General features: G+C 45.7%; 1 protein-coding gene across 1 annotated transcript in view; it reads left to right on the forward strand.

Annotated features, from left to right (window-relative positions):
* LOC126150881 (homeobox protein aristaless-like) overlaps positions 1 to 26,841 on the forward strand; it is a 1,095,272-nt gene that overhangs the window by 449,587 nt on the left and 618,844 nt on the right. The window contains exon 2 of the mRNA XM_049915905.1: positions 472 to 564. Within this exon, the coding sequence (XP_049771862.1) occupies positions 472 to 564 (93 nt within the window). The remainder of the gene's footprint in view (positions 1 to 471; positions 565 to 26,841) is intronic.

Consider the following 26,841-nt stretch of genomic DNA (forward strand, 5'->3'; position numbering starts at 1 on the left):
CAACTAGTGCTTTCATATGAGTGCAGCGATATTATTTACAATTTAGGATGATCGATCGTCGATTCATCAGAGATGCATAACTTACATACCTATTTCTTCAATTGTGTATGATGAATTAAACCAACAAAACTAAAAAAAAAAAAAAAAACGAAGTCGCATGGACCGTCAAAACTTAAAATGTTCAGGCTACTATAAGAAAAATTGTCACTTACTGTCAGTATTAAACTTACGTCGACTGAAACTAATCGAAATGTATCTGCTCATAGTCTTTCTATTACCTTACCGGAGATTTACGACAGCGATATGTTTGCTCACTAAACTGAATCAAATTCCACAATGGCCAGAACGAAGAAATATTGTTGTTGCAATAAATGACTCAGATCAACATAGCCCAGGTATCTGTAATATCGTATCGTAATAATGTTGAGTATGCCACGCGGTCAACAGCCTTCAACTGATTTCTCGTTGCAGGTTCAGAGAGCAGACAGTACGACACTACCGTGCTTAGCGACGGGAGTGACAACGGGACGTTCTACGATGGAGAATCCGCAGCCGTACACGAGGGTAAGTCATTCGTGCTCCTTATTTGTTTTAGATAATCTACAACTAATGATCAAAGAGGGCAAAATATTATTGTGAACATCAGCACTGTTTCTCCTACATCAATGGTCTGTTCCTCAACATTGCTCTCACGAGTAAGTGAATGAAAAACTACAGTTTGTGAGGGCTGTTTCATGAATGAATGGTGGCACCCATATAGACCCTCTACAACGAAGTAAGCACGAATGAATATTCCACAGTACTTATTGAAACTACGTGCGTATGTACAGCCTATGTTTTATATTCCACAGTTGCTCGTGATAATATTCGGATACTCGCTGCGCTTTTTGAGTGCTTTATTGGTATGCTGAGGAACTTCGTTACATTAGCCCCGTCGAAGCGTAATAACTGATGTTGTCTGGACTTAATGAGATAATTCCACTCACAGCGTCTACTGATAGAATGGTGGCTGTGTATCCCAGATAACACACCTACGACAACTACTTGACCTCTGAGTGAACTTCTTTGCGCCCACAATCAGAATTAGCGGCGTCTCGTGGACACCACCATATGTTCATTGTAATGCAGTTCAACGCTTATTTGTGCGTGTTGATAGTCTGTCGTATGAAAACTACTTACCGTTAAAATTGCTACACCAAGAAGAAATGCAGACGATAAACGGGTATTCATTGGACAACTATATTATTCTAGAACTGACATGTGATTACATTTTCACGCAGTTTGGGTGCATAGATCCTGAGAAATCAGTACCCAGAACAACCACCTCTGGCCGTAATAACGGCCTTGATACGCCTGGGCATTGGGTCAAACAGAGCTTGGATAGCGTGTACAGGTGCAGCTGCCCATGAAGCTTCAACACGATACCACAGTTCATCAAGAGTAGTGACCCGCGTATTGTCACGAGCCAGTTGCTCGGCCACCACTGACCAGACGTTTACAGTTGGTGAGAGATCTGGAGAATGTGCTGACCAGGGCAGCAATCGAACATTTTCTGTATTCAGAAAGACCCGTACAGGACCTGCAACATGCGGGCGTGCATTATCCTACTGAAATGTGGGGTTTCGCAGGCATCGAACGAAGGGTAGAGCCACGGGGTCGTAACACATCTGAAATGTAACGTCCACTGTTCAAAGTACTGTCAATGAGAACAAGAGGTGACCGAGACGTGTAACCAATGGCACCCCACACCATCACGCCAGGTGATACGCCAGTATGGCGATGACGAATACACGCGTCCAATGTGCGTTCACCGCGATGTCGCCAAACACGGATGCGACCATCATGATGCTCTAAACAGAACCTGGATTCATCCGAAAAAATGACATTTTGCCATTCGTGCACCCAGGTACGTGGTTGAGTACACCATCGCAGGCGCTCCTGTCTGTGATGCAGCGTCAAGGGTAACTGCAGCCATGGTCTCCGTGCTGATAGTCCATGCTGCTGCAAACGTCGTCGAACTGTTCGTGCAGATGGTTGTTGTCTTGCAAAGGTCCCCATCTGTTGACTCAGGGATCGAGACGTGGCTGCACTGTCCATTACAGCCATGCGGATAAGATGCCTGTCATCTCGACTCCTAGTGATACGAGGCCGTTGGGATCTAGCACGGCGTTCCGTATTACACTCCTGAACCCACCGATTCCATATTCTGCTAACAGTCATTGGATCTCGACTAACGCGAGGAGCAATGTTGCGATACGATAAATCGCAATCGCGATAGGCTACAATCTGACCTTTATCAAAGTCGGAAACATGATGGTACCCTTTTCACCTCTTTACACGAGGCATCACAATAACATTTTATCAGGCAACGCCGGTCAACTGCTGTTTGTGTACGAGAAATCGGTTGGAAACTTTCCTCATGTCAGCACGTTGTAGCTGTCGCCACCGGCGCCAACCTTGTGTGAATGCTCTGAAAAGCTAATCATTTGCATATCACAGCATCTCCCTCCTGTCGGTTAAATTTCGCGTTTGTAGCACGTCATCTTCGTGGTGTAGCAATTTTATTGGCCAGTAGTGTGTAAGCAACCGGATCGCCGACACGCGCATATAAATCCATCACGAATAGTCCTGAAACACCGACGGGAGGCTTGTAAGTTAGAAGTAGAACAGAATTTTGTAATTACTGTAAGGAGAAGTGTGTGAAATTGCCAAAGGAATCCTGGGAAAGGAATATGAATGAATAATTGGTCGCTATTGTAATTAAGTAACATGTGGATCGGAGCGCACTAACACAACGAAACTATAATTTCAGCTTACGTACGACCACACATCGTAAGAGAAAAATCCCCTCCAAATTAATCATACTTCAGCTCCACAACTGGTACTGACACATGCACTCCACTGCACTTTTCAGCCACGACGTTTTTTTCTCCTAATTGAATTAATTAAAAACACAGAAAAATATGACAGTTCACAGACTGAAACAACAGATGACCACATACTATACTATAAAGCTTTACTTTGGAAACATTGTCTTGACGAAATTTGTGGTCACGCCTGTACCGTTTCTAGATCTAAGTTAAAAATTCACACACGAGATGAAAAAGTTCAATGAACATAGTAAAGTTATGTCTTATCTTTCCACAACATGTGAGCTGAATGTGACCCACATCAGACATCGACAGACAGTTGACACATGAGCCAAAGAACACCAAGAATACAATTAAAAAATACTTCGCAAATCATATCGGACCACGAAAACTGACAACAACGAAGAGAGCAGTGTGGTGACCAAATGCTCCCCTCCCCCCCCCCCCTCCCAGCCATATCCGCATCCGGTGACACCAATCGCCTGAGGATGACACGACGGTCGGTCAGTACTGTTGGGTCTTCCGAGGCCTGTTCGGATGGAGTTTTTTTCGTAATTCACAATAAAAATAAACCTCAGCTTTCACTTCTGTCTTACGTAAGAATTAACTGTTTTTACTGTACTCATTACTGCACACTTTCAACTGAAACTGTCTGGATGGCTGTAACTGAAGGTTTTCCGATAGTTATTACACTTTTATATCGTAACTTTTATTATAATTCAAGTTATGCACTTTTTCAGTGCTGTTTCGAAACTGTACTTTTCTGTGCTCTTTCAGCTATTATTTGAGTAGCACCAAAATTTAGTATATATATTTTTAAAAAAACTTCTTAAAATATAGTTTGAAAGTTTTTATTACTTTTTAACTATACATGGAAACTAACGCTGTCTAGTCTCTAAATTTTGATATTTTTATCAACAACGAAAGATCACCAACTGAATAGTTATAGACTCTAAGAAAAGAAGATGGACCACCACGACATCATCTGAATGTTACGGTAATCGGTAGATGTGAAATACATGTACAGATAAAAATATGATTACAAATTCAGAAAAATTGGATGACTGATCAGGAGAAAGAGCTTGACAAATTGAGCAAATCAATCACGCGTTGGTCCACCTCTGGCCCTTATGCAGGCAGTTGTTCGGCTTGCCACTCATTGACAGCATTGGTGGATGTCCTCCTGAGGAAAGTCGTGCCAAATTCTGTCCAGTTGGCGCATTAGATCATCAAAATCCCGAGCGGGTTGGAGGGCCCTGCCTCATAAAGGATCAAACGTTCTAAATTGGGAGAGTGGGATTGTGAAGTTAGCTGGACACGTTTAACAGGGCTAGGAGAAATAAAGTTAATTGTTGGGTGTTATTACCGGCCACCAAGTTCCACCGTGACAGTTCTAGAATCATTCAAAGGGAGTCTACGCTCTGTATCGCAGAAGTACCCGGAGGCGGCTTCAACCTACCTAGTATAGACTGGAATGTCTACGGATTCATTGCAGGTGGTACGGACAAGCCGACGTGTGAATTACTTTTGAACACATTATCTTGAGCAGCTAAATCGACAGCCAATGCGTAATGGAAATATTTTAGATCTGGTAGCCACGAACAGACCAAACCTCATCGACGGTGTCAGTGCTAAGACACGGATTAGTGATCTTGATGTTGTCACTACGACTATGGTTACGAAAGTCAAAAAGTCGGTAAAGAAGGCTAGGAGAGTATTCTTACTAGAAAGAGCAGATAAGCAGTTGTTAGTATCCCACTTAGCAAATGAATCGACTTAATTTACTTCCGGTACGATGGACGTGGAAGAATTATGCGCAAATTTTAAACACATTGTAAATCACGCATTGGAGAAGTATGTGCCGAAAAAGTGGGTTACGGACGGAAAAGACCCACCGTGGTTTAACCGAGCAATTCGGAGAATGCTCAGGAAGCAAAGACAATTGCACTCGCTGTACAAGAATGATCGGGAGAATGAGGACAGGCAAAACTTAGTAGAGATTCGTGCTGCTGTAAAAAGAGCGATGCGCGAAGCATACAACCAATACCACCGTCATACCTTAGCAAAAGATCTTGCTGAAAATCCATGGAAATTCTGGTCTTATGTAAAATCGGTAAGCGGGTCGAAGGCTCCCATCCAGTTACTCACCGATCAGTCTGGCCTGGCAACGGAAGACAGCAAAACGAAAGCTGAAATTTTTAAATTTAGCATTTGAGAAATGTTTCACGCAGGAGGATCTTACAAACATACCGCCGTTTGAGTCTCCTACAGATTCCCGTATGGAGGACATCCCTGGGGTTGTGAAGGAGCTGAATGGGTTGAAAATAAATAAATCGCCAGGTCCTGGTGGGATTCCAGTTCGGTTTTAGAGAGAGTACTCTACTGCATTGGCTCCTTACTTAGCTTGCATTTATCGCGAATCTCCTGCCCAACGTAAAGTCTCGAGCGACCGGAAAAAAGCGCAGGTGACGCCTGTATATAAGAAGGGTAGAAGGACGTATCCTCAAAATTACAGGCCAATATCCTTAACATCGGTTTGTTGCAGGATTCTCGAAAATATTCTCAGTTCGAATATAATGAATTTCCTTGAGACAGAGAAGTTGCTGTCCATGCATCAGCACGGCTTTAGAAAGCATCGCTCCTGCGAAACTCAACTCGCCCTCTTTTCACATGATATCTTGCGAACCATGGATGAAGGGTATCAGACGGATGCCACATTCCTTGACTTCCGGAAAGCGTTTGACTTGGTGCCCCACTGCAGACTCCTACCTAAGGTACGAGCATATTGGATTGGTTCCCAAATATGTGAGTGGCTCGAAGATTTCTTAGGTAATACAACCCAGTACGTTGTCCTCGATGGTGAGAGTTCATCGGATGTGAGGGTATCATCTGGAGTGCCCCAGGGAAGTGTAGTAGGTCCGTTGTTGTTTTCTATCTACATAAATGATCTTTTGGATAGGGTGGATAGCAATGTGCGGCTGTTTGCTGATGATGCTGTGGTGTACGGGAAGGTGTCGTCGTTGAGTGACTGTAGGAGGATACAAGATGACTTGGACAGGATTTGTGATTGGTGTAAAGAATGTCAGCTAACTCTTAATATAGATAAATGTAAATTAATGCAGATGAACAGGAAAAAGAATCCCGTAATGTTTGAATACTCCATTAGTAGTGTAGCGCTTGACACAGTCACGTCGATTAAATATTTGGGCGTAACACTGCAAAGGGATATGAAGTGGGACAAGCATGTAATGGCAGTTGTGAGGAAGGCGGATAGTCGTCTTCGGTTCGTTGGTAGAATTTTGTGAAGATGTGGTTCATCTGTAAAGGAGACCGCTTATAAAACACTAATACGGCCTATTCTTGAGTACTGCTCGAGCGTTTGGGATCCCTATCAGGTCGGATTGAGGGAGGACATAGAAGCAATTCAGAGGCGGGCTGCTAGATTTGTTACTGGTAGGTTTGATCATCACGCGAGTGTTACGGAAATGCTTGACGAACTCGGGTCGGAGTCTCTAGAGGAAAGGAGGCGTTCTTTTCGTTAATCGATACAGAGGAAAATTAGAAAACCAGCATTTGAGGCTGACTGCAGTACAATTTTACTGACGCCAACTTATATTTCGCGGAAAGACGACAAAGATAAGATAAGAGAGATTAGGGCTCGTACAGAGGTATATAGGGAGTCATTTTTCCCTCGTTCTGTTTGGGCGTGGAACAGGGAGAGAAGATGCTAGTTGTGGTACGAGGTACCCTCCGCTTCCCACTGTATGGTGGATTGCGGAGAATTATGTAGATGTAGATGTAGATGTAGATGTAGAGTTCGGCGACCATCCTGGATTGGTATCCCCCCGTTGCCAGGGCGTCTACAGACTCGTCTTCGCTGGACATGGGGGTCAGTTCGAATTGTGGCTCATTACCGAAGACAATTCGACTCTAACAAATAAGATTCCAGGGAAAAGATGCGTATGGAGACGCCTCGGAAAGCTGTGGACATCATCCTGACTGTCACCCGTCATACGGCCCTACAGTCGGGAGTGACGTTTTGGGGTGTCATTTCATTTCATAGCAGGATCCCTTTGATAGTCTTCCGCTGCATCCTTACGGCACAGCGGTTCGTCGAAGATACTCTACACCCCGTTTTGTCACACTGCAAGTACAGCTTTCCTAGGTTTACATTTCAGGAAGATAATGCCCGCCTACAAACGGCGAGAGTTTCTATTGTTTGTAGACCTTGGCCAACAAGGTCGCCGGATCTCTCCCCAGCTGTGAACATTTGGAGCATTATGGTCAGTGCCGTCCGACCAGCTCGGGAGTCTGACGATCTAACGCGCCAGTTGGATAGAATTTGGCACGGTATCCGTCAGGAGGACACCAAACAACGCTATCAGTCAATTCTCAAGTGGATTAACTGCTTGCATGCAGGCCAGAGATGGACCAACGCGTTATTGGCATGTCCAATTTGTAATGCTGCTTCTCTCGAATAAATCATTAAATCTTTCTGAAATTGTAATAATTTGTTTGTCTGTATACAGGGTGAAAAGTATTTAAACCGACAAACTCTGGGAGGTTGTAGGGGACATCGAAACAAATATTTTTCCTTAATGTCATTTTTCCCTATGAGGAGTATTTAAACCGGTAGAGGAAGATTTCTTTGGCGGCAAATTAATTATACCAACAAACACTTTTCCATTTTTTTTTATGACCAAAAGACAACACATTAACACAACCCAATTTCAATTGCAGTAGATTTTCAAAAATGCCTCCATTGACACGTAAACAAAGGTTACACCGTCGGATCATGTTCTAACACGGCAAAAACCCCAGGAGTACCCTGAATTGTTCCTGCTGCTGCTGCTGCTACTATCCAGGCAACCAGATCCTCCTCTGATGCAACAGGAGTTGCGTAAACAAGGTTGCCCATCTCTCCCCACACAAAAAGTCCAGAGGGGACATGTCTGGGGATCGAACAGGCCATGGTACAGGACCACCTCTCTCAATCCACGTTCCTGGGAACCGTCGGTCCAGGAATCGACGCACACGACGACTGAAATGTGCTGACGCCCCGTTATGTTGGAACCACATGCGTTGTCTTGCAGGGAGCGGGACGTCTTCCAGCAATTCTGGCAATGCTCTGGCGAGAAAATTGTAATAGTGCCTGCCATTTAGTGGCCTAGGTAGCAGATACGGCCCAATTAAACAGTCCCCAACAACACCGACCCACACATTAACGAAGAACCGCACTTGATGAGCGCTAGTAACTGTGGCATGTGGGTTACCCTCACTCCAAACATGCGAATTGTGCATGTTGAAGACTCCATCACGCCCGTACGTTGCTTCATCGGTAAACAACACAGAGGATGGAAATGTAGGATGCATCTCACACTGTTTCAGGTACCACTGCGAAAACTGTGCTCTGGGTGGATAATCAACTGGTTCCAGGCTGTGGACACGCTGTATGTGAAATGGACGTAACAATTGCTCTCGAAGGACTGTTCTTACATTCGTCTGATTCGTCCCCATGTTACGTGCAACTGCACGAGTGCTGATTGAAGGATCCCGCTCCACATATTGCAAGACAGCTTCCTGAAATTCTTACCGTGCGACGGCGTCCCCTGTCCTGGTAATCGGCAAAATGACCCGGTCTCACGCAGACGTTGGTACACAGCAGCAAAGGCCGTATGATGCGGGATACGGCGATTAGGATATTGTTGTTGATAAACGCGCTGTGCAGCTCATCCGTTGTGGTGCGCTACGCAGTACGTGTACTCACTCCAGGTGTATCGCTCCGCCGGCCGGTCGCAGGTTCGAATCCTGCCTCGGGCATGGATGTGTGTATTGTCCTTAGGTTAGTTAGGTTTAAGTAGTTCTAAGTTCTAAGGGACTGATGACCTCAGCAGTTAAGTCCCATAGTGTTCAGAGCCATTTCAACCGTTTTTTTTTTTTTTTGTATCGCTCCATTAGCAGACAGAGAAAATGCACTACTACACTGATGGACAGCAGTCGCCTACAACTGAAGAGCGTAATACGCCCTTTAACAACTGAACATCGTAATACGGTCTCCACCAACCGAAGAGCGTAATACGGCCTCTACCAGTTTAAATAATTCTCTCAGAAAAAATGACATCAGGGAAAAATATTTGTTTTGATGTCCACTACAACCTCCCAGAGTTTGTCGGTTTAAATACTTTTCACCCTGTATGTGTATCACATCTATTGCTTTCCGCCCCATTCGGTTAATTTCTTCATGGTGCGTCGTTCGTTTTTTGTCTTTGAGTGTATGTTAGCGTCATTTGATGCGCAAGGTCCGTTGTGTGTAGCCCGGTCGCATATCGTGGCGGCGCGGCGGCGCCTCTGTCGCAAAGCGAAGCCGCGTCCTATTGTCAGCGATCTCCCCCTGTCCATCACGGGCGGTAATTGAGCGCGCGGATGGGAAGAATGACTTGTTGTTTTCCGGAAGAGTGGACTAACATAACAGTACCCGCTTCTCTCTCTCTCTCTCTCTTACTGCAGGGGTGAAGGCCTCCTTTGATAGGTGGCGGCGCGCGCCGCCCCGTCTGCAAAGCCGAATAGGGAGCCGGTATTGTTGCGGTTCTGTTGGAAAAACCCACCTAACACCCGTGACGGATGGTTACAGAACACGCGTGAAATTTTATTTCGGAAACTTATTCAGCAGATATTAACATTTTATGCCTTCCACGCAGCAGCGGCTCCACCGTTACATTCCTTAAATCAAGTTTAGATTAGCTTTCCCGAAAGCCCTTTTTTTTCGTCTGCGGAGTGCAATTTTTCACAGGTCGAGATAACCATCACAGTTGTTGATATAACAAATAAAACAAGCATTATGTAACTCATCAGGCGTCAGGTGGAATGGATGGCCGTTCCACTACTAGAGCGGGCAGAAACGGGATACAGGGCAAACTTTTTCCGCCATTAAGACAAGAGCATTGAGAATACACAGGGCGGCGCACGAAAAACCGGCCCCGCGTACCAGACTGGTCATTGTCGCCCTGTAACCTTCGTGACACAGTACTCGTTAAAGCCTGTGCTATGGTAAGTGAGCGGGATTCACCTTATGAGAAAGGATTTTCGCATAGATATATCGACCGCGTGTACCTGTATGGTGGCAAATCAGACTTACATCCACTCTGTAATAACAATGATCCGTCAAGTAAGTTCGAAATGCAGTCACACGTCAGGATGGATCAAAAGCAAACCAGAAGATGCTACCAAAGTGACAATAATACGGTCGCCAGCCTAATTAGGCATTAACTGAGTTTCTTCCCTGTGCAAGTCGGTAAATATTCATGCAAAACAACAAGTTGTAACACTGCATAATATAGTAGAACTTTAGAACCAGAAAATCTATCGAACTGATAGTTTCACGTTCTGTACTGATATGGAAAATCATGAATACATAACACTACACTATAATGTTTACTACAAAACTTCATACTGTCTATTAATCTGATTAAAATCGACCATAGTTTACCCTAGAAATTGTACTTTCATACCACACACAAAATGTCAATTTTGTTAAAGATAAAACACTGATAAATTTTAACTTTTATATTGACTTTAACTTTTGCCGGTCACACCAATTTAGAACAATTCTGAATTTATAATGAATAAGGGGGGGGGGGGGACCCTGAAACTGTTATGATCTCTGTATTAAAAAAAAAAAAAGATTACTGATTTTATTATTCATTCAAGATTTCCAGTATATAAGTTACTACTCTTTTCATGTTATTTATTGCTCATTTAAATGCCTTTAAATCTGTCTCGAAATAATAAACTTCATTACTATATCAATACTAAAGTTATCTTTCGACTTCGTTAGACCTTCGCTATTCATTTACTGGTTCATTAACAAAACATTTCCTTAAACACCATTCTAATATAGCTAGTTCTGCAAATAATTATTATTAACACAATTTTTAATTTTCATTTCGGGACACTCGGATTGCACAACGTTTGGAAAGGACCCCGTCTAAGTTAGTTGTGAGGATAATTAAATGATGGAAAAGTTCTGGTAAAGTTTAGGTTATTATTGCACCAAACAAACAGTTCACTCTCTGATCCATACGAATACAGTACTAAAAGTTTCAACCTGCTAGTATCGATGCGGCGGTTGGCGGCGGCAAGGTGGCGAGGCACGGAGCACACGTACAACCACAGCCATGGCTCTTGACGTATCGGCACTTTAATTCTTCTTAGCGTCGCAATACTTTTCCATTTAGTGCCCATGGAATTTTGCCATGTTCTGTGTGCGTTGGAACGGCATACCCGAGGCTCAGTGAAGCTATGTCTTCCAGGAGAGCCTCCTCGCTCTAGAAGGTGTTGCTCAAACCAGTGCCAAACTCCAACTACCACTGTGTCCGCTGTGCCCTGCAGTGCCGGCGTGCATTTTCCTGCGCTCGCCTACCATCCACCTTTTACCGCTCCCTGACAGACCGGGTACTCACCCGAGGTTTTGCATTCTACATATCTTAACACATTGCCTACGTATGGACCAGACGCACAGTTACAATTTTGGGGGACGTAAAAGCTGGCAGGTCATGCGAAAAGCACGCTCACGCGAAGTGTTGAGTGCTGTTGACAAGGTATTTCTAGGTTTCCAGAAGGCTTTTACACAGTACCTGTCTGCCAGGCACTTAAATGTGATTTTTTTGAGTATCCATGTTGACGTAGATATGGATGAACACACGTGAGGGACCTCCCTGGGCGTCAGACTGGAACGAGCTTTGAAGAAAGCCGTCTTGGCGCCTGGCGCGCCAAAAGTCACAATGCAGACCGTATCTCTAGGCTTTGGGTGGACTACGGAAATTAGTTTTAGCGAGCTGCGTATGGTCTGGGGGCGTGTGCCGTTTTGGCAGAGTCACTGAACTCCTACTGCGGACAGAACTGCAGGCAGTCAGAAATTGTCGAAACACATGCGCTATTGAGATAATATCCGAGAGGCTGGAATAGGCACTTTTGAAGATTCTGAGAAATTTCCACCACGCTCAGGTCCCGCAAGAGGAAAAGTTTAACGACATGAAAAAGCATAGGACACAGTTTTTGAGCGCCAAATATAACGAATATTATAACTCTTTAACCACCTGAAATGAGAGTAAGGGAGGGTGACCGGCATCTTTTAAGCAAATTTCTTACTAGTTGACAGTCGCAGTGTTTATCATTCAGGCGATGAAAGTTACGTCACGCTAGAAAAACGCAGATAACGGAGTCTTCCTTGTCGGAAGCGCACTGCAGAAAGTTACTTCGTTTTTCAGCGTCTTGAGAGACAGACTTCTCTTGGAGTCACCTTCTCTTCAGTCAGGTAGACCCTATCTTGGCAGCGAGGGGCTCTTGTCTGGTCGAGCTGAACATAGACGCAAATTGTTAGTACAGAGCCAATGATTTATTCTGCAGCCACTTCAACTTGCAGAGACCTAGCCGCGACAGTGAGGCAAACTGTAGGGAAAGTAACGTCATTTTTAATAATGTTCATTGATTTCAATCTTCGCTTTGAAGATGTACTTGTAGTTAAAAGTTCAGCATGCTTCCAACGCTGACCGTAGATGCAAATCCATACTCTTCAGGAGTATTCTCTATCCTTATACACTAACCTTACGCAGCCACGGTACAGGTCCCACAAATGTTAATGTTTTATCCAAAGGCATATTCATCTAAATCACTTCCTGCATCTCACATCCAGATTTCCCAAGGCATTAACTTGTAATTGTCAATGAAGCTAAGCCCCTTAGTTTACATTTTCATTACGTACACTAAGTTAACTGAGATCTTCGAGACATTTGAGTCTCAACTTTACCTATGATAAATATAGACGCTGAAGAAATGAATTAAAATTTGCGTGATATCCAGGTCCTTAAACTCGATCTCCTTGCTTATCTGGCAGATGTGCAAGCCATCACGCCACTGCAACAGAATAGGTAACGTAGCTGCATGGATTACCATTGTCCAGCGAGCTCGCTACCACAAAGTTCAGTTCGCGTCTTCATGGAGGGCCTTGGACTAGGGCAGTTCTTGCAACCGTGTTTCCTGTGCTGCTGTGGATATATAATGGCTAGCACACCTGCTTCATAGGTGCAGAGACCTGGGATGATGCCGAACTGGTGCACAAATTTTCATTTCTTTAGCTTCTGTGATTGTCATAGAATTCCTTGAACATTGTTTTGGTTTGTCAGCGACTTAATTACGTTACATATACAGGGCCTTTTTATTATATTCAATTAAAGGTTCATATTTCAAAGGGCCATCATCAACAAATATAAAACTGATAACTTACACAAAGAACAGAGAAACTAGAAGGTAGCTGGATGGAGATGTGTAGTGTGGTCTGAAGAGTCGTGATTTCACCTCTTTCCAAACGGTGTAAGGTGTCTAGTGGACTGACTGTCCGATGTGTGGAGGGTGTACATCAGGACGGAGTTGGTAAACTTCAATTTTTGAGGGAACTTTTCATACCCTGACATGGGCTACGATTCAGGTTAACTGTGACACGAACCAGGACGTTTATTTCAGCATTTTCGGTGACCAAGTGCTGCTGTTTCTTCTACATTTTTATAGGGAGTATGCTGTGAGCGCTCCTGTCTTCTGAGACGACGACAGACGTATTCACAGGGCTGCACATACACTGATAAGCCAAAACATCGGGGCCACCGCCCACCGCGATGTTGGATGCCACCTGATGGCGTTGCAGGCGTGTGGCGCTGTAACAGAAAGTATGTAAGCGGAGCAGACGTGGACGAGGTATCACCCTAGCGAAGATATGGGCTGAAAATAGGGAAATCCATTGAGATAACCAACTTTCACAAAGGACACATTGTTATTATGCAGGGCCTGTGAACGATTATCTCGAAAATGGCGAATCTGGTCTAATGTTCACGTGCTACTGTCGCGAGCATCAACAGAAAGAGGTAGGAGGACAGTGAAACTATCTTAGGCGCTGTTAGTGGAACGTCCACGACTCTTCACAGAACGTCGGGTTCGGAGGCTGGTCTGCTCTGTAAAGCAGGACAGACGGTGATCTGTGGCAGCTCTGTCGAAAGAGCACAATGCTGGTGCACGCACAAGTGTTTCGAAGCACACCATTCATGGTACATTGTTGAACATGGAGCAGCAGATCACCCCTACGTGTTCGCATTTTGGCCCAATTACATCGTCAATTACGATCGCAGTGGGCATGGGAGTATCGGTTCAAAGTGGTTCAAATGGCTCTGAGCACTATGGTGTAACATTACGAGTCAAGATAGCTGTAACGGAAATTGAATAGCGTAAAGTTATCATTAAAAACGCACGCCGCGCGATTTAATTGAATAGCGTAAAGTTATCATTAAAAACGCACGCCGCGCGATTTGTGACGATTTGGTTGGTCATAATACACTCCTGGAAATTGAAATAAGAACACCGTGAATTCATTGTCCCAGGAAGGGGAAACTTTATTGACACATTCCTGGGGTCAGATACATCACATGATCACACTGACAGAACCACAGGCACATAGACACAGGCAACAGAGCATGCACAATGTCGGCACTAGTACAGTGTATATCCACCTTTCGCAGCAATGCAGGCTGCTATTCTCCCATGGAGACGATCGTAGAGATGCTGGATGTAGTCCTGTGGAACGGCTTGCCATGCCATTTCCACCTGGCGCCTCAGTTGGACCAGCGTTCGTGCTGGACGTGCAGACTGCGTGAGACGACGCTTCATCCAGTCCCAAACATGCTCAATGGGGGACAGATCCGGAGATCTTGCTCGCCAAGGTAGTTGACTTACACCTTCTAGAGCACGTTGGGGGCACGGGATACATGCGGACGTGCATTGTCCTGTTGGAACAGCAAGTTCCCTTGCCGGTCTAGGAATGGTAGAACGATGGGTTCGATGACGGTTTGGATGTACCGTGCACTATTCAGTGTCCCCTCGACGATCACCAGTGGTGTACGGCCAGTGTAGGAGATCGCTCCCCACACCATGATGCCGGGTGTTGGCCCTGTGTGCCTCGGTCGTATGTAGTCCTGATTGTGGCGCTCACCTGCACGGCGCCAAACACGCATATGACCATCATTGGCACCAAGGCAGAAGCGACTCTCATCGCTGAAGACGACACGTCTCCATTCGTCCCTCCATTCACGCCTGTTGCGGTACCACTGGAGGCGGGCTGCACGATGTTGGGGCGTGAGCGGAAGACGGCCTAACGGTGTGCGGGACCGTAGCCCAGCTTCATGGAGACGGTTGCGAATGGTCCTCGCCGATACCCCAGGAGCAACAGTGTCCCTAATTTGCTGGGAAGTGGCGGTGCGGTCCCCTACGGCACTGCGTACGATCCTACGGTCTTGGCGTGCATCCGTGCGTCGCTGCGGTCCGGTCCCAGGTCGACGGGCACGTGCACCATCCGCCGACCACTGGCGACAACATCGATGTACTGTGGAGACCTCACGCCCCACGTGTTGAGCAATTCGGCGGTACGTCCACCAGGCCTCCCGCATGTCCACTATACGCCCTCGCTCAAAGTCCGTCAACTGCACATACGGTTCACGTCCACGCTGTCGCGGCCTGCTACCAGTGTTAAAGACTGTGATGGAGCTCCGTATGCCACGGCAAACTGGCTGACACTGACGGCGGCGGTGCACAAATGCTGCGCAGCTAGCGCCATTCGACGGCCAACACCGCGGTTCCTGGTGTGTCCGCTGTGCCGTGCATGTGATCATTGCTTGTACAGCCCTCTCGCAGTGTCCGGAGCAAGTATGGTGGGTCTGACACACCGGTGTCAATGTGTTCTTTTTTCCATTTCCAGGAGTGTAGTAGTAACATGCTTTTGAATACAATTAAAATATAACGGCGATACCTGTTTAGTGTTATTGGAAACAATATGTAGTAAATTAATGAGTAAGGTAGCCGATCCTATAAGAAGAGGTGAAATTGGGCATATTAAGGTGTTTTGCTTTATGTCGACTAAGCCGATTATACGGCGTCTTTTTTTTTCGTTTACTCTTAGAAAAAAAAAAAAAAAGTAACGAAGCGCTAATTGTGCGTTGTGAAAAATATAGGGGCGAATTTTAAATAGCTACAGTGTATAATCAGACTAACAAATGGACATTCAGTTACGCGAAATAGCGGACAGCGAAGTGTGGTCATTAAATTGAGTACACCTACAGGGCGGTCAATTCCGGGATAAGTCTATTCGCATCTCACGAGGGACGCGGTGTTGAGATCGGTTTTTTTCTTATTATATCACGGAGAGCGGGCTTCAATTTATAAAAAGGAGAAAAGCTGTATCATTATCATTGACTGTTGGTGTTAAGCAACCAAAACTGTTCATCAAAGGGTTTCGGTGAATGAGTGGTGAATGCGAAATGAAACTGTGAACGAAGTTATATTAAATAAAGCAGAAGAGACAAGACAGTTTGGTCGTATCTGTTATTATTCCATCAACCGTAACATTTCTTCTCGTTGTACGAAGCCTTTATACACGATCGTTATGACAATTTGCTTTGAAGGGATCTCGTTACGAGTTAAGTTTTGGGGACCTGGTCAACAAGGGATAGTTCGTAGATCTTAGCTACTGCAGCTATTCTGGAATCAGGTGCTACCGTGACCGTTGTGTGTTGTCAATGGCTTAAGGTCATCATATCTCATGCTCTAAGATCGACGCGCCTTTCCTCTTGGTATAACGGTGTCTCACGGTAACAACGACAACGCCGACGGCGAAGGAAGATACGGTAGAATGGGACTCAACTTCTGAGGTCATTAGTCTCCTAGAACTTAGAACTAGTTAAACCTAACTAACCTAAGGACATCACAAACATCCATGCCCGAGGCAGGATTCGAACCTGCGATCGTAGCGGTCTTGCGGTTCCAGACTGCAGCGCCTTTAACCGCACGGCCACTTCGGCCGGCTGGGAGTATTGGGATTGGACTGTAGATCAATGGCAATGTCTCGGCTCCTCGGGTGAATCACATTTTTGCTAGAATGGGCCGTTGGTCGTCTCCACAAACCTCGTCATCGAGGTGAACGCCGGCTGGACACGTGCAGCGCGGCACGGAGGCAACCTTGTATGAGCAGTATTATGCTACGGGAGAGTTTCCTTTTGTGCTAGTTTGGAACCTGTGCTAGTAATCGAAGACACGCTGACAGCTGTGAATCACTTGCAACCCTTAATGGTTCAAATGGCTCTGAGCGCTATGGGACTTAACATCTGAGGTCATCAGTCCCCTAGAACTTAGAACTACTTAAACATAACTAACCTAAGGACATCACACACATCCATGCCCAAGGCAGGATTCGAACCTGCGACCGTAGCGGTCGCGCGGTTCCAGACTGAAGCGCCTAGAACCGCTCGGTCACACCGGCCGGCGCATCCCCTAATGCTTGACGTCTTTCCCGACGGCGATGTTGTCTTTCAACAGTATGAGCAGTATAATTGTCCGTTTCTCGGAGCCAGAACCGTGCTACAGTGGTTTAAGAAGCATTATAGTGAACTCACGTTGATGCTCCGCGTCTTGAAACTCCTGTCCGACTGGATATGGGGACTGCATCCTTCCACCGTCCTTCACACCTATCAATCCTTGATGAACCCCATCCTTTGTTATGCCAGCATAGCTTGGATTTCCACTCCTCCCAAGTTCTATAAAGCCCTCCAAAGCCTCGAACACCATGCACTCCATCTCGCCTTCCACATCCGCCTTCCATCCCCCACGCGCATCCTCTATGATCTTGTCCCCTTTCACTACCTTCTTCTTTTCCTTAAACACATCTGTGCCCTGTATATTGTCCGCCGACTCGATGCCTCCCACCCCTGGTGTCCCCCTTCCTCACCACTCCCAGTTTGTTGCCACGCCTTTACCATTGTGTACCAACCTAACTCCATCTCCACACCCTCCATCTCCTTTCCCAATGCAACTTCCAGCGTCTACCCCTCCCAGATGATGAGCTTCGCCCTGACGTTTACCCTTCCTACCAACTCTAACCCCTCCTTCCTCCTGTCTCCTCCTCAGAGCTCCCTCTCCTCCCCCTTCATTCTGCTGAGAGGTTTTCCCCCTCCTACGCCCCCTCCCTCTCCTGTGCTCCCTTTCAGTATCTCTGCACTCCCCCTTGCATTGTCTTCCCTCTTCATCTCCAGCTCTGCCCGTCTCCTGGCTCTTGGTGCGCCCCCTGTCCACCCCTTTTCCTCTTCTTCTCGCCCCTCTTTTTTTCCTCCTCTACGACCTCCAGTCGTTCAGCAGGTCCCTACCAGCGGTTTTCATTCTTTGTGAGTGTTCCGTCGTTTACAGTGGTTTTGTTTTTTAAGTGTCTCGCTCTGTGTGATTTTTTACTGTGGCCAACTTTAAACTTGTTTGAGTCCAGTGATTTTAAGAACACAACGAACTGCCAGCTGTGTTCTCTTAACTTTACGTCGACTTTTTAATTGTCCCCAATGTGCCCGTATTAGTGTACATTTTAACTCCTACCATCTCCATTTACGGTATTTTCACCCTCGTTTTTTTATATCAGAGTTCCCCTTGTATTTTTGTTAAAGCCTTTTGGCTGGAGAGGGGTGGATTGTGCCGCTGTCAGTCCTCCCTAGCCCATATGGGGCAGGGGAATGAAATTACAATAAAGGAAAAAAAAACCTCACGTTGATGTCTCGGTGACCAAATTCGCCTTATGTAAATCCTGTAGAACCAACCTGGATCGCTATCGAGCACCACCACCCCGTATGCCAATCGGCACTCCGTTATTTACGCGAATTACATGACCTGTGCGTAGACATCTAATGCCACATACCTCCACAAACCAACCAACATAATATTGTCGGTTCCATGATACGCAGAATCAGCGGTGCATTTTGTTCCAAAGAGCAGACAAGCTATTAACCAGGTGGTTATAATGTTTTGGCTCAACATTGTATACATTCTGGGTGTGAGAAACACTCAGGCACCCTGTCGCTTGTCAAACAACCCGGTAAATCACACGGTCTCAAAGCTATAGACAATGTCTACACCTGTTTGGGACAGCAGGTGAAACATAGCGATCAACATCTCGGCAGTCTGATAGCACTACAGGTTCCTATCATCAATAAGCGGTTTCAGCTGGATATACCGTACATGGAGACGCTTATTGGACAGTCTTCCTCGCCGATATGAGTCGTCTGTCTTGCACGGTATTAACGTTATGACTCCTGGGAGGGACTAACATTTCGCCCCATGTGCTTATTATGGAATAACATTTTCGCATACTGCATAGTGCAAAATGTTAATGATGTGAATAATGCATTGTTGAATAATGTTCCAAACTGCGTGCAGAGGTCGCATTGTGATGTGGTTGCGTCCAGGTAAGTGGACTGCTGCATGCCCGGAGGTGTCAGTGAGACAGTAGTATTTGTAATAGCATTTGTTTATTGTGCAGATGATTCAAATGGCTCTGAGCACTATGGGACTTAACTTCTGAGGTCATCAGTCCCCTAGAACTTAGAACTACTTAAACCTAACTAACCTAAGGACATCACACACATCCATGCCCGAGGCAGTATTCGAACCTGCGACCGTAGTGGTCGCGCGGTTCCAGACTGAAGCTTATTGTAGAGAGTCAGCTCGTGGTCTTGGGGTAGCGTTCTCGCTTCCCGCGCATGGGGTCCTTGGTTCGATTTCCGGCGAGATCAGAGATTTTCTCTGCCTCGAGATGACTGGGTGTTATTGTGTCGTCTTCATCATCATCATTCATCCCCATTACGGTCGTAGGAAGGCAATGGCAAACCACCGTCGCTGGGACCTTGCGGTGTGGGTCTCCCGCATCGTTCGCTACGCTCCTCGGAGTATGGGACCTCATCGTCATCATCAGTGTAAAAAGGTATAAGTGGCTTCAGAGCTGCAGTTGACAGCTGTGTGCAAGGTTAGGTGCCAGAAAGAAGTACTGACGCCCATTCAGAGAGACGTGATGTCGCTCCTGAATATCAGTCCATGACCGCAAGCTGTGCTGGCGGTGGTGGCTGGGCGAGGATGGTGCTGCCCGGCCGGACGTTCTGCGCTCACCTACTGCAGCTCCCACATCAGCGCTCTTGATGAGAGACCATTGTGTGCTCACATGGAGACTACCAACTGTGATCCAGGATGTCTCTTGTCGTGAAGACTAGGCCCTGGTCAATCACCATGGATCGATGAAGACTGCAGCTGGGGCTCACGAGTGGGCCAGTAGGCGTCTGGATGTGCCCCACTGGGCCGATGTACAGGGTGTTTCAAAAATGACCGGTATATTTGAAACGGCAATAAAAACTAAACGAGCAGCGATAGAAATACACCGTTTGTTGCAATATGCTTGGGACAACAGTACATTTTCAGGCAGACAAACTTTCGAAATTACAGTAGTTACAATTTTCAACAACAGATGGCGCTGCGGTCTGGGAAACTCTATAATACGATATTTTCCACATATCCACCATGCGTAGCAATAATATGGCGTAGTCTCTGAATGAAATTACCCGAAACCTTTGACAACGTGTCTGGCGGAATGGCTTCACATGCAGATGAGATGTACTGCTTCAGCTGTTCAATTGTTTCTGGATTCTGGCGGTACACCTGGTCTTTCACGTGTCCCCACAGAAAGAAGTCACAGGGGTTCATGTCTGGCGAATAGGGAGGCCAATCCACGCCGCCTCCTGTATGTTTCGGATAGCCCAAAGCAATCACACGATCATCGAAATATTCGTTCAGGAAATTAAAGACGTCGGCCGTGCGATGTGGCCGGGCACCATCTTGCATAAACCACGAGGTGTTCGCAGTGTCGTCTAAGGCAGTTTGTACCGCCACAAATTCACGAAGAATGTCTAGATAGCGTGATGCAGTAATCGTTTCGGATCTGAAAAATAGGCCAATGATTCCTTTGGAAGAAATGGCGGCCCAGACCAGTACTTTTTGAGGATGCAGGGACGATTGGACTGCAACATGGGGCTTTTCGGTTCCCCATATGCGCCAGTTCTGTTTATTGACGAAGCCGTCCAGGTAAAAATAAGCTTCGTCAGTAAACCAAATGCTGCCCACATGCATATCGCCGTCATCAATCCTGTGCACTATATCGTTAGCGAATGTCTCTCGTGCAGCAATGGTAGCGGGGCTGAGGGGTTGCCGCGTTTGAATTTTGTATGGATAGAGGTGTAAACTCTGGCGCACGAGACGATACATGGACGTTGGCGTCATTTGGACCGCAGCTGCAACACGGCGAACGGAAACCCGAGGCCGCTGTCGGATCACCTGCTGCACTAGCTGCGCGTTGCCCTCTGTGGTTGCCGTACGCGGTCGCCCTACCTTTCCGGCACGTTCATCCGTCACGTTCCCAGTCCGTTGAAATTTTTCAAACAGATCCTTTATTGTATCGCTTTTCGGTCCTTTGGTTACATTAAACCTCCGTTGAAAACTTCGTCTTGTTGCAACAACACTGTGTTCTAGGCGGTGGAATTCCAACACCAGAAAAATCCTCTGTTCTAAGGAATAAACCATGTTGTCTACAGCACACTTGCACGTTGTGAACAGCACACGCTTACAGCAGAAAGACGACGTACAGAATGGCGCACCCACAGACTGCGTTGTCTTCTATATCGTTCACATCACTTGCAGCGCCGTCTGTTGTTGAAAATTGTAACTACTGTGATTTCGAAAGTTTGTCCGCCTGAAAATGTACTGTTGTTCCAAGCATATTGCAACAAACGGTGTATTTCTATCGCCGCTCGTTTAGTTTTTATTGCCGTTTCAAATATATCGGTCATTTTCGAAACACCCTGTATATATGACAGCTTGCAAATCATCCATGGTGGCCCAGTTGAGGAGGAGGGCTGGCGCTGTTAGATGCCTCATGCCAGTCGCCTCTCGTTGTTGAAGTCAGCAATCGAGTAGCAGGCTGCCATCATCGTTCAGCTTACCATGGTTTCACTGGAACTCAATAGACTGTTATACTCTCTGGTTCTCGGGATGCGGACCGAATGGCAGCATGACAGATAGTGTTCTTGAGTCCTGAAGGCCTCCCTATTGGAAGGGACGAGTCAGCGCCATGATGTGATGACTCTGAGTGTGTGGGCGCATAAGTCCTCGTTTATCGGACCCGTTGGCCCTGCTTGCCCCTCGGTGGTAATTCTGCAATAATTATGTGTCGCCGAGCTCATTTATTTTCTGTCTACGTTTGATTTTGTAGTGGCACTCGGGCGGCTGAGTTACATAGCGTTACCTCACAGCGTCTGATTAAGTAGCACAAGAGAGCTTGCATTTCTGTCTGCCCCGTCCTGTGGTCTGTGTGGCGTTGGCATTACGCTTTTTCATATATCGATTGGCACATCAGTGCTGCTCTAGTTTACTCTTTTCCGAGCTCGTCAGGTAGAACTTTAACAATATTTTAAGCCTGCACGATAAAATTATTCTGCTGCACTACAATAAGTAAATAAAATGGATAGGTGTGAAGTCGTATGGCGCAGACACACATCTGCGTCTTGAAATTATTTTAGGACTCGTTGTCAACACCGATATTCCATCCATTGCTCTTTTATTCTTTTTGCTTAAGGACTGTATTTCTTATTTGTCATCGAGCAGCACTTAAAATTTCAACTTTCAACCGCGGGCCTTTTCGATTGTTACAACGCTTGGGTACCACGTTTGAGGAATGTTCATTTATTAACTAGCTTCCTGAATTAATGTTTCTATCTGTAGTGGAGTACAGGCTTTTTTTCCTTTTTCTGAAAAAAGACTTGCTAACAGATAAAAACTGTTGCCAGACAAGGACCAACACAATTATAAGACTCATCTCGCAAGTCGAAGGCACTCTCATTCCGCCAGCATCTCTTCCCTAATTTTCATAACTTTGCCACATTAGCAGTACCAGAAGAAGGAAAGGGTCATGGATTTCATTTGTATGGTCCAGCCAGTGAGAAACTGAGATGCAAGGTATCGGGTTTGAGTCCCAGTCTGGCACATAGCGCCTATCTATCAGCAATTTTCACTTTTTAGCTTGTTAACGTTCTTTTTGTTGTAAGGAATTTGCTTCTTTGGCCATTAACGCCGAGTGTGGTCTATTTGTATCTATATTCAGTAATCTCTTACTGCTCCTCGTATCAGATCTAGTAATCCTGCATTTTTAATTTTCTTTGTCTTTTGATCCTATAGTGTGCTTATTGTGAATTGTGTACGAGGCTTCCACTTTGGTGAGGGGACAGTGTTGTACCTGGAGCGTAGTGTACCTAAGAACACATGATATTTCCTAGTCGATATTTCAATCTATTAACCGCTTTTAGAATCACATGAAGGAACACATGCTGGACATCTCCAGAAGCAATTTCCAGCATTTTTTACTGTTTTTGTTACTGTGACACATGAGGTTATATTTTGTGCAGCATTTCTAAAAATCACGAGTTCTGCCCATTTGAGCGCTGTATAATATAGAAATATTATTTGGAGCATAGTGTTAACTGTTCAGTAACAGTGTTTTGTGATGAGTAAAATTCTGTGCATTTTTAAGATTCATTACCTAAGTGCACCATCTCGTGCCTTGAAACGAAAGACGGTCTTCTATGATGGAACACATGACATTTGCAAATGAACTGCAGGTGGCCTTAGTCTCTGACGTAAGGTGCATGTACCTTGTGCAAATGTTTTGTCTTGTGACGCCTACTGCATCATGTGATGGAATAAGGTCAATACTTTTGAAAAAGATATCTTTACAAATATCAAAACCATTGTCAAGGGATAAGAAACATTTATTTGCAACTGGTTGGCTGATTTTTCAATCTCTTACAAATGGACTCAGTTTCTTTAACGTCTTAACAATTTTATCTGTACTGAAAACGGAAATTTGTGTTAAATGTCAACGGCTCCTGTTTCTACATTTTGTTGACTTGTAATTTGTTTTCCCGGGTTCGATTCCCGGCGGGGTCAGGGATTTTCTCTGCCTCGTGATGGCTGGGTGTTGTGTGCTGTCCTTAGGTTAGTTAGGTTTAAGTAGTTCTAAGTTCTAGGGGACTTATGACCACAGCAGTTGAGTCCCATAGTGCTCAGAGCCATTTGAACCATTTGTAATTTGTTTTGATAACATGTCTTGGTAAATTCATTTCACTTACTGATTATTGGTGTGTAATAGGGTAATAATATAACACATAAACTATGAAATGCCGGTCGTTGTGGCCGAGCGATTCTAGGCGCTTCAGTCAACCGCTACGGTCATAGGTTCGAATCCTGCCTCGGGCGTGGATGTGTGTGATGTCCTTACGTTAGTTAGGTTGAAGGAGTTCTAAGTTCTAGGGGACTGATGACCTCAGATGTTAAGTCCCATAGTGCTTAGAGCCATTTGAAACATTTTAAAATATTAAATACAGCACTTATATGATTTCCGCGACTGCAACATTTTTAGATTTGAAGAGAATATTTGTTCCTAGGTATTTGGCCTTGTACCTAGGTACCGTGGAACAGTTTTTCACGTCTGGAACAACCTTACTTTTCTGAAATAATATTTCTGGTTTCATAAAATTAGCTGCAGCACACGTAAATTGAATGCTGTCGTGGTACAACACTCTCCCATACTGTTATGCATGGAGGTTCCGACAAAGATACTTATTTCGTACTGCCTGTAAGTTGCTTTATTTTTGTAGATGAGTTAACTGATGCTTTAACATTATTTTTCTAAGATCACACACCGTCTGTTGTTTCAGCCTGGTGCTTTCACCTTCCAAGGGACCATCGAGTTGTTGATTTTGTCATCAACACAATGTTTCGTTCGATGCTGCACCTATGTTGCTTGTTACATAGCCTCTTCATTTCAGCATAACTGTGTCATCCCACATCTTATGTACTCATATCTAAGTCCGTCCCTCCACTTCTCTCCCTCTATCATCTTATCTAACTATGGTTTTGAGCGACGACTAATATCGGAAAATGCGCGCAACTGCTCAGATTATTCTTCATTGTTTTCGTTATTAGGAATATTTTTCTCTTTGTTTCGTTGCAGAACGCATACTTCCTTTATTCCGTCAATCCACCCTGATCTTCAGCAACGTACAATAAGTATGACTATGCCAACCGGCATGCATTCCGGAAACATCGGTCATGCGAAACACAACTCACGCTTTTATCTCATACCATTTTGGAAGCCATGGATCAAGGCGGTCAGATAGATGCAGTATTTATTACACGGATCAAAAAAAGTTTTGCATCAAGCGGTTGCCAGAACTCCCTGAAGATAGATATTGACTGTGGATATTGTATCACAGAAACAGTCCCTTTGACTGTTCATAGATGTCACTAAACCTGCCCAAAGATGTAAGCAACCATGCATGAGCAGTGGCTATTATACGGAGGGGGTCCGACAGCCGATCAGTTCCAGTCATTCCACCAGGAAGGAGGTACATGGCTCGTGTTGTCTGTAGTTCAACCATACCATCAATACCGCGGTTCGATCGCGTCCGTATTGTTACTTTGTGCCAGGAAGGACTCTCAACGAGGAACGAGGAAAGTGTCCAGGCATCTCGAAGTGAACCAAAGCGATGTTGTTCGGTCATGGAGGAGATACAGGGAGACAGGAACTGTCGATGACATGCCTCGCTCAGGCCGGCCAAGGGCTACTACTGCAGTGGATGACTGCTTCCTACGGTTTATGGCTCGGAGCAACCCTAACGGTAACGCCACCATGTTGAATAATGCTTTTCGTGCAGCCACAGGACGTCTTGTTACGACTCAAACTGTGCGCAATACGCTTCATGATGCGCAAATTCACTCCCGACGTCCATGGCGAGGTTCATCTTTGCAACAACGACGACATGCGGCGCGGGACTGATGGGTCCAACAACATGCGAAATGGACCGCTCAGGATTCGCATCCCGTTCTCTTACCGATGAGTGTCGCATATGCCTTCAACCAGACAATAGTCTGAGGCGTGTTTGGAGGCAACCCGGTCTGGCTGAACGCCTTAGACAAACTGTCCGCGAGTGCAGGAAAGTGGAGGTTCCCTGCTGTTTTGGGGTCGCATTATGTGGGGCCGACGTACGCCGCTGGTGGTCACGGAAGGCGCCGTAACGGCTGTGTGATACGTGAATGCCATCCTCCGACCTATAGTGCAACCATATCGGCAGCGTATTGGAGAGGCATTCGTCTTCATGGTCGACAAGTCGCGCCCCCATCGTGCACATCTTGTGAATGACTTCCTTCAGGATAACGGCAGCTCTCGACTACAGTGGCCAGCATGTTCTGCAGACATGAACCTTATCGAACAAGCCTGGGATAGATTGAAAAGGGCTGTTTTTTGGAGGACGTGGCCCACCAACCACTCTTGAGGGATCTACGCCGAATCGCCGTTGAGGAGTGGTACATACTGGACCAGCACTGCCTTGATAAACTTGTGGATTGTATGCCACGTCGAATACAGGCATGCATCAATGCAAGAGGACGTGCTACTGGGTGATAGAAGTACCGGGGTGTACAGAAATCTGCACCACCACCTCTGAAGGTCTCGCTGTATGGTGGTACAACATGCAATGTGTGGTTTTCATGAGCAATGAAAAGGGCTTCGCATGTCTGAAAGGCTGACCTTCTCATCCTATTAATGTGCGACTGCCCCCACCGCGTTTACTGGTGGACAGACTATTTAAAAGAACTGTGGACTGATAATAATTTTGCTGATGTGACGCACAAGAGAACTACACCTACGCTGCTGGTAAACCCTTTGCGGTATAAGGTCGTGGTCCACGAAATTTGCCGGCAAGACTCAACGGAGGACCAAGGTCTTTGAAGACGTCCAGCACAGTTCTGGACGAAACATTAAGAACAGAAGAACAGAAGAGTTTAACCCCGAAAGGTTTACCAGCGTCAGTGTCATCCTTTCATGAAAGACTTCATTCTAGCGACACCTATACTCAACAAGCCACCTTACGGTGCGTGCCGGACAGTACTTCAGGTACCACTATCATTGTCCCCCTTCGCTATTCATTGGCGAACGGTGCGTGGGAGGAACGAATGTCTATAAACTTCAGTA

The sequence above is a fragment of the Schistocerca cancellata genome, chromosome 2 (assembly GCF_023864275.1).
Source record: "Schistocerca cancellata isolate TAMUIC-IGC-003103 chromosome 2, iqSchCanc2.1, whole genome shotgun sequence".
NCBI lineage: Eukaryota > Metazoa > Arthropoda > Insecta > Orthoptera > Acrididae > Schistocerca > Schistocerca cancellata.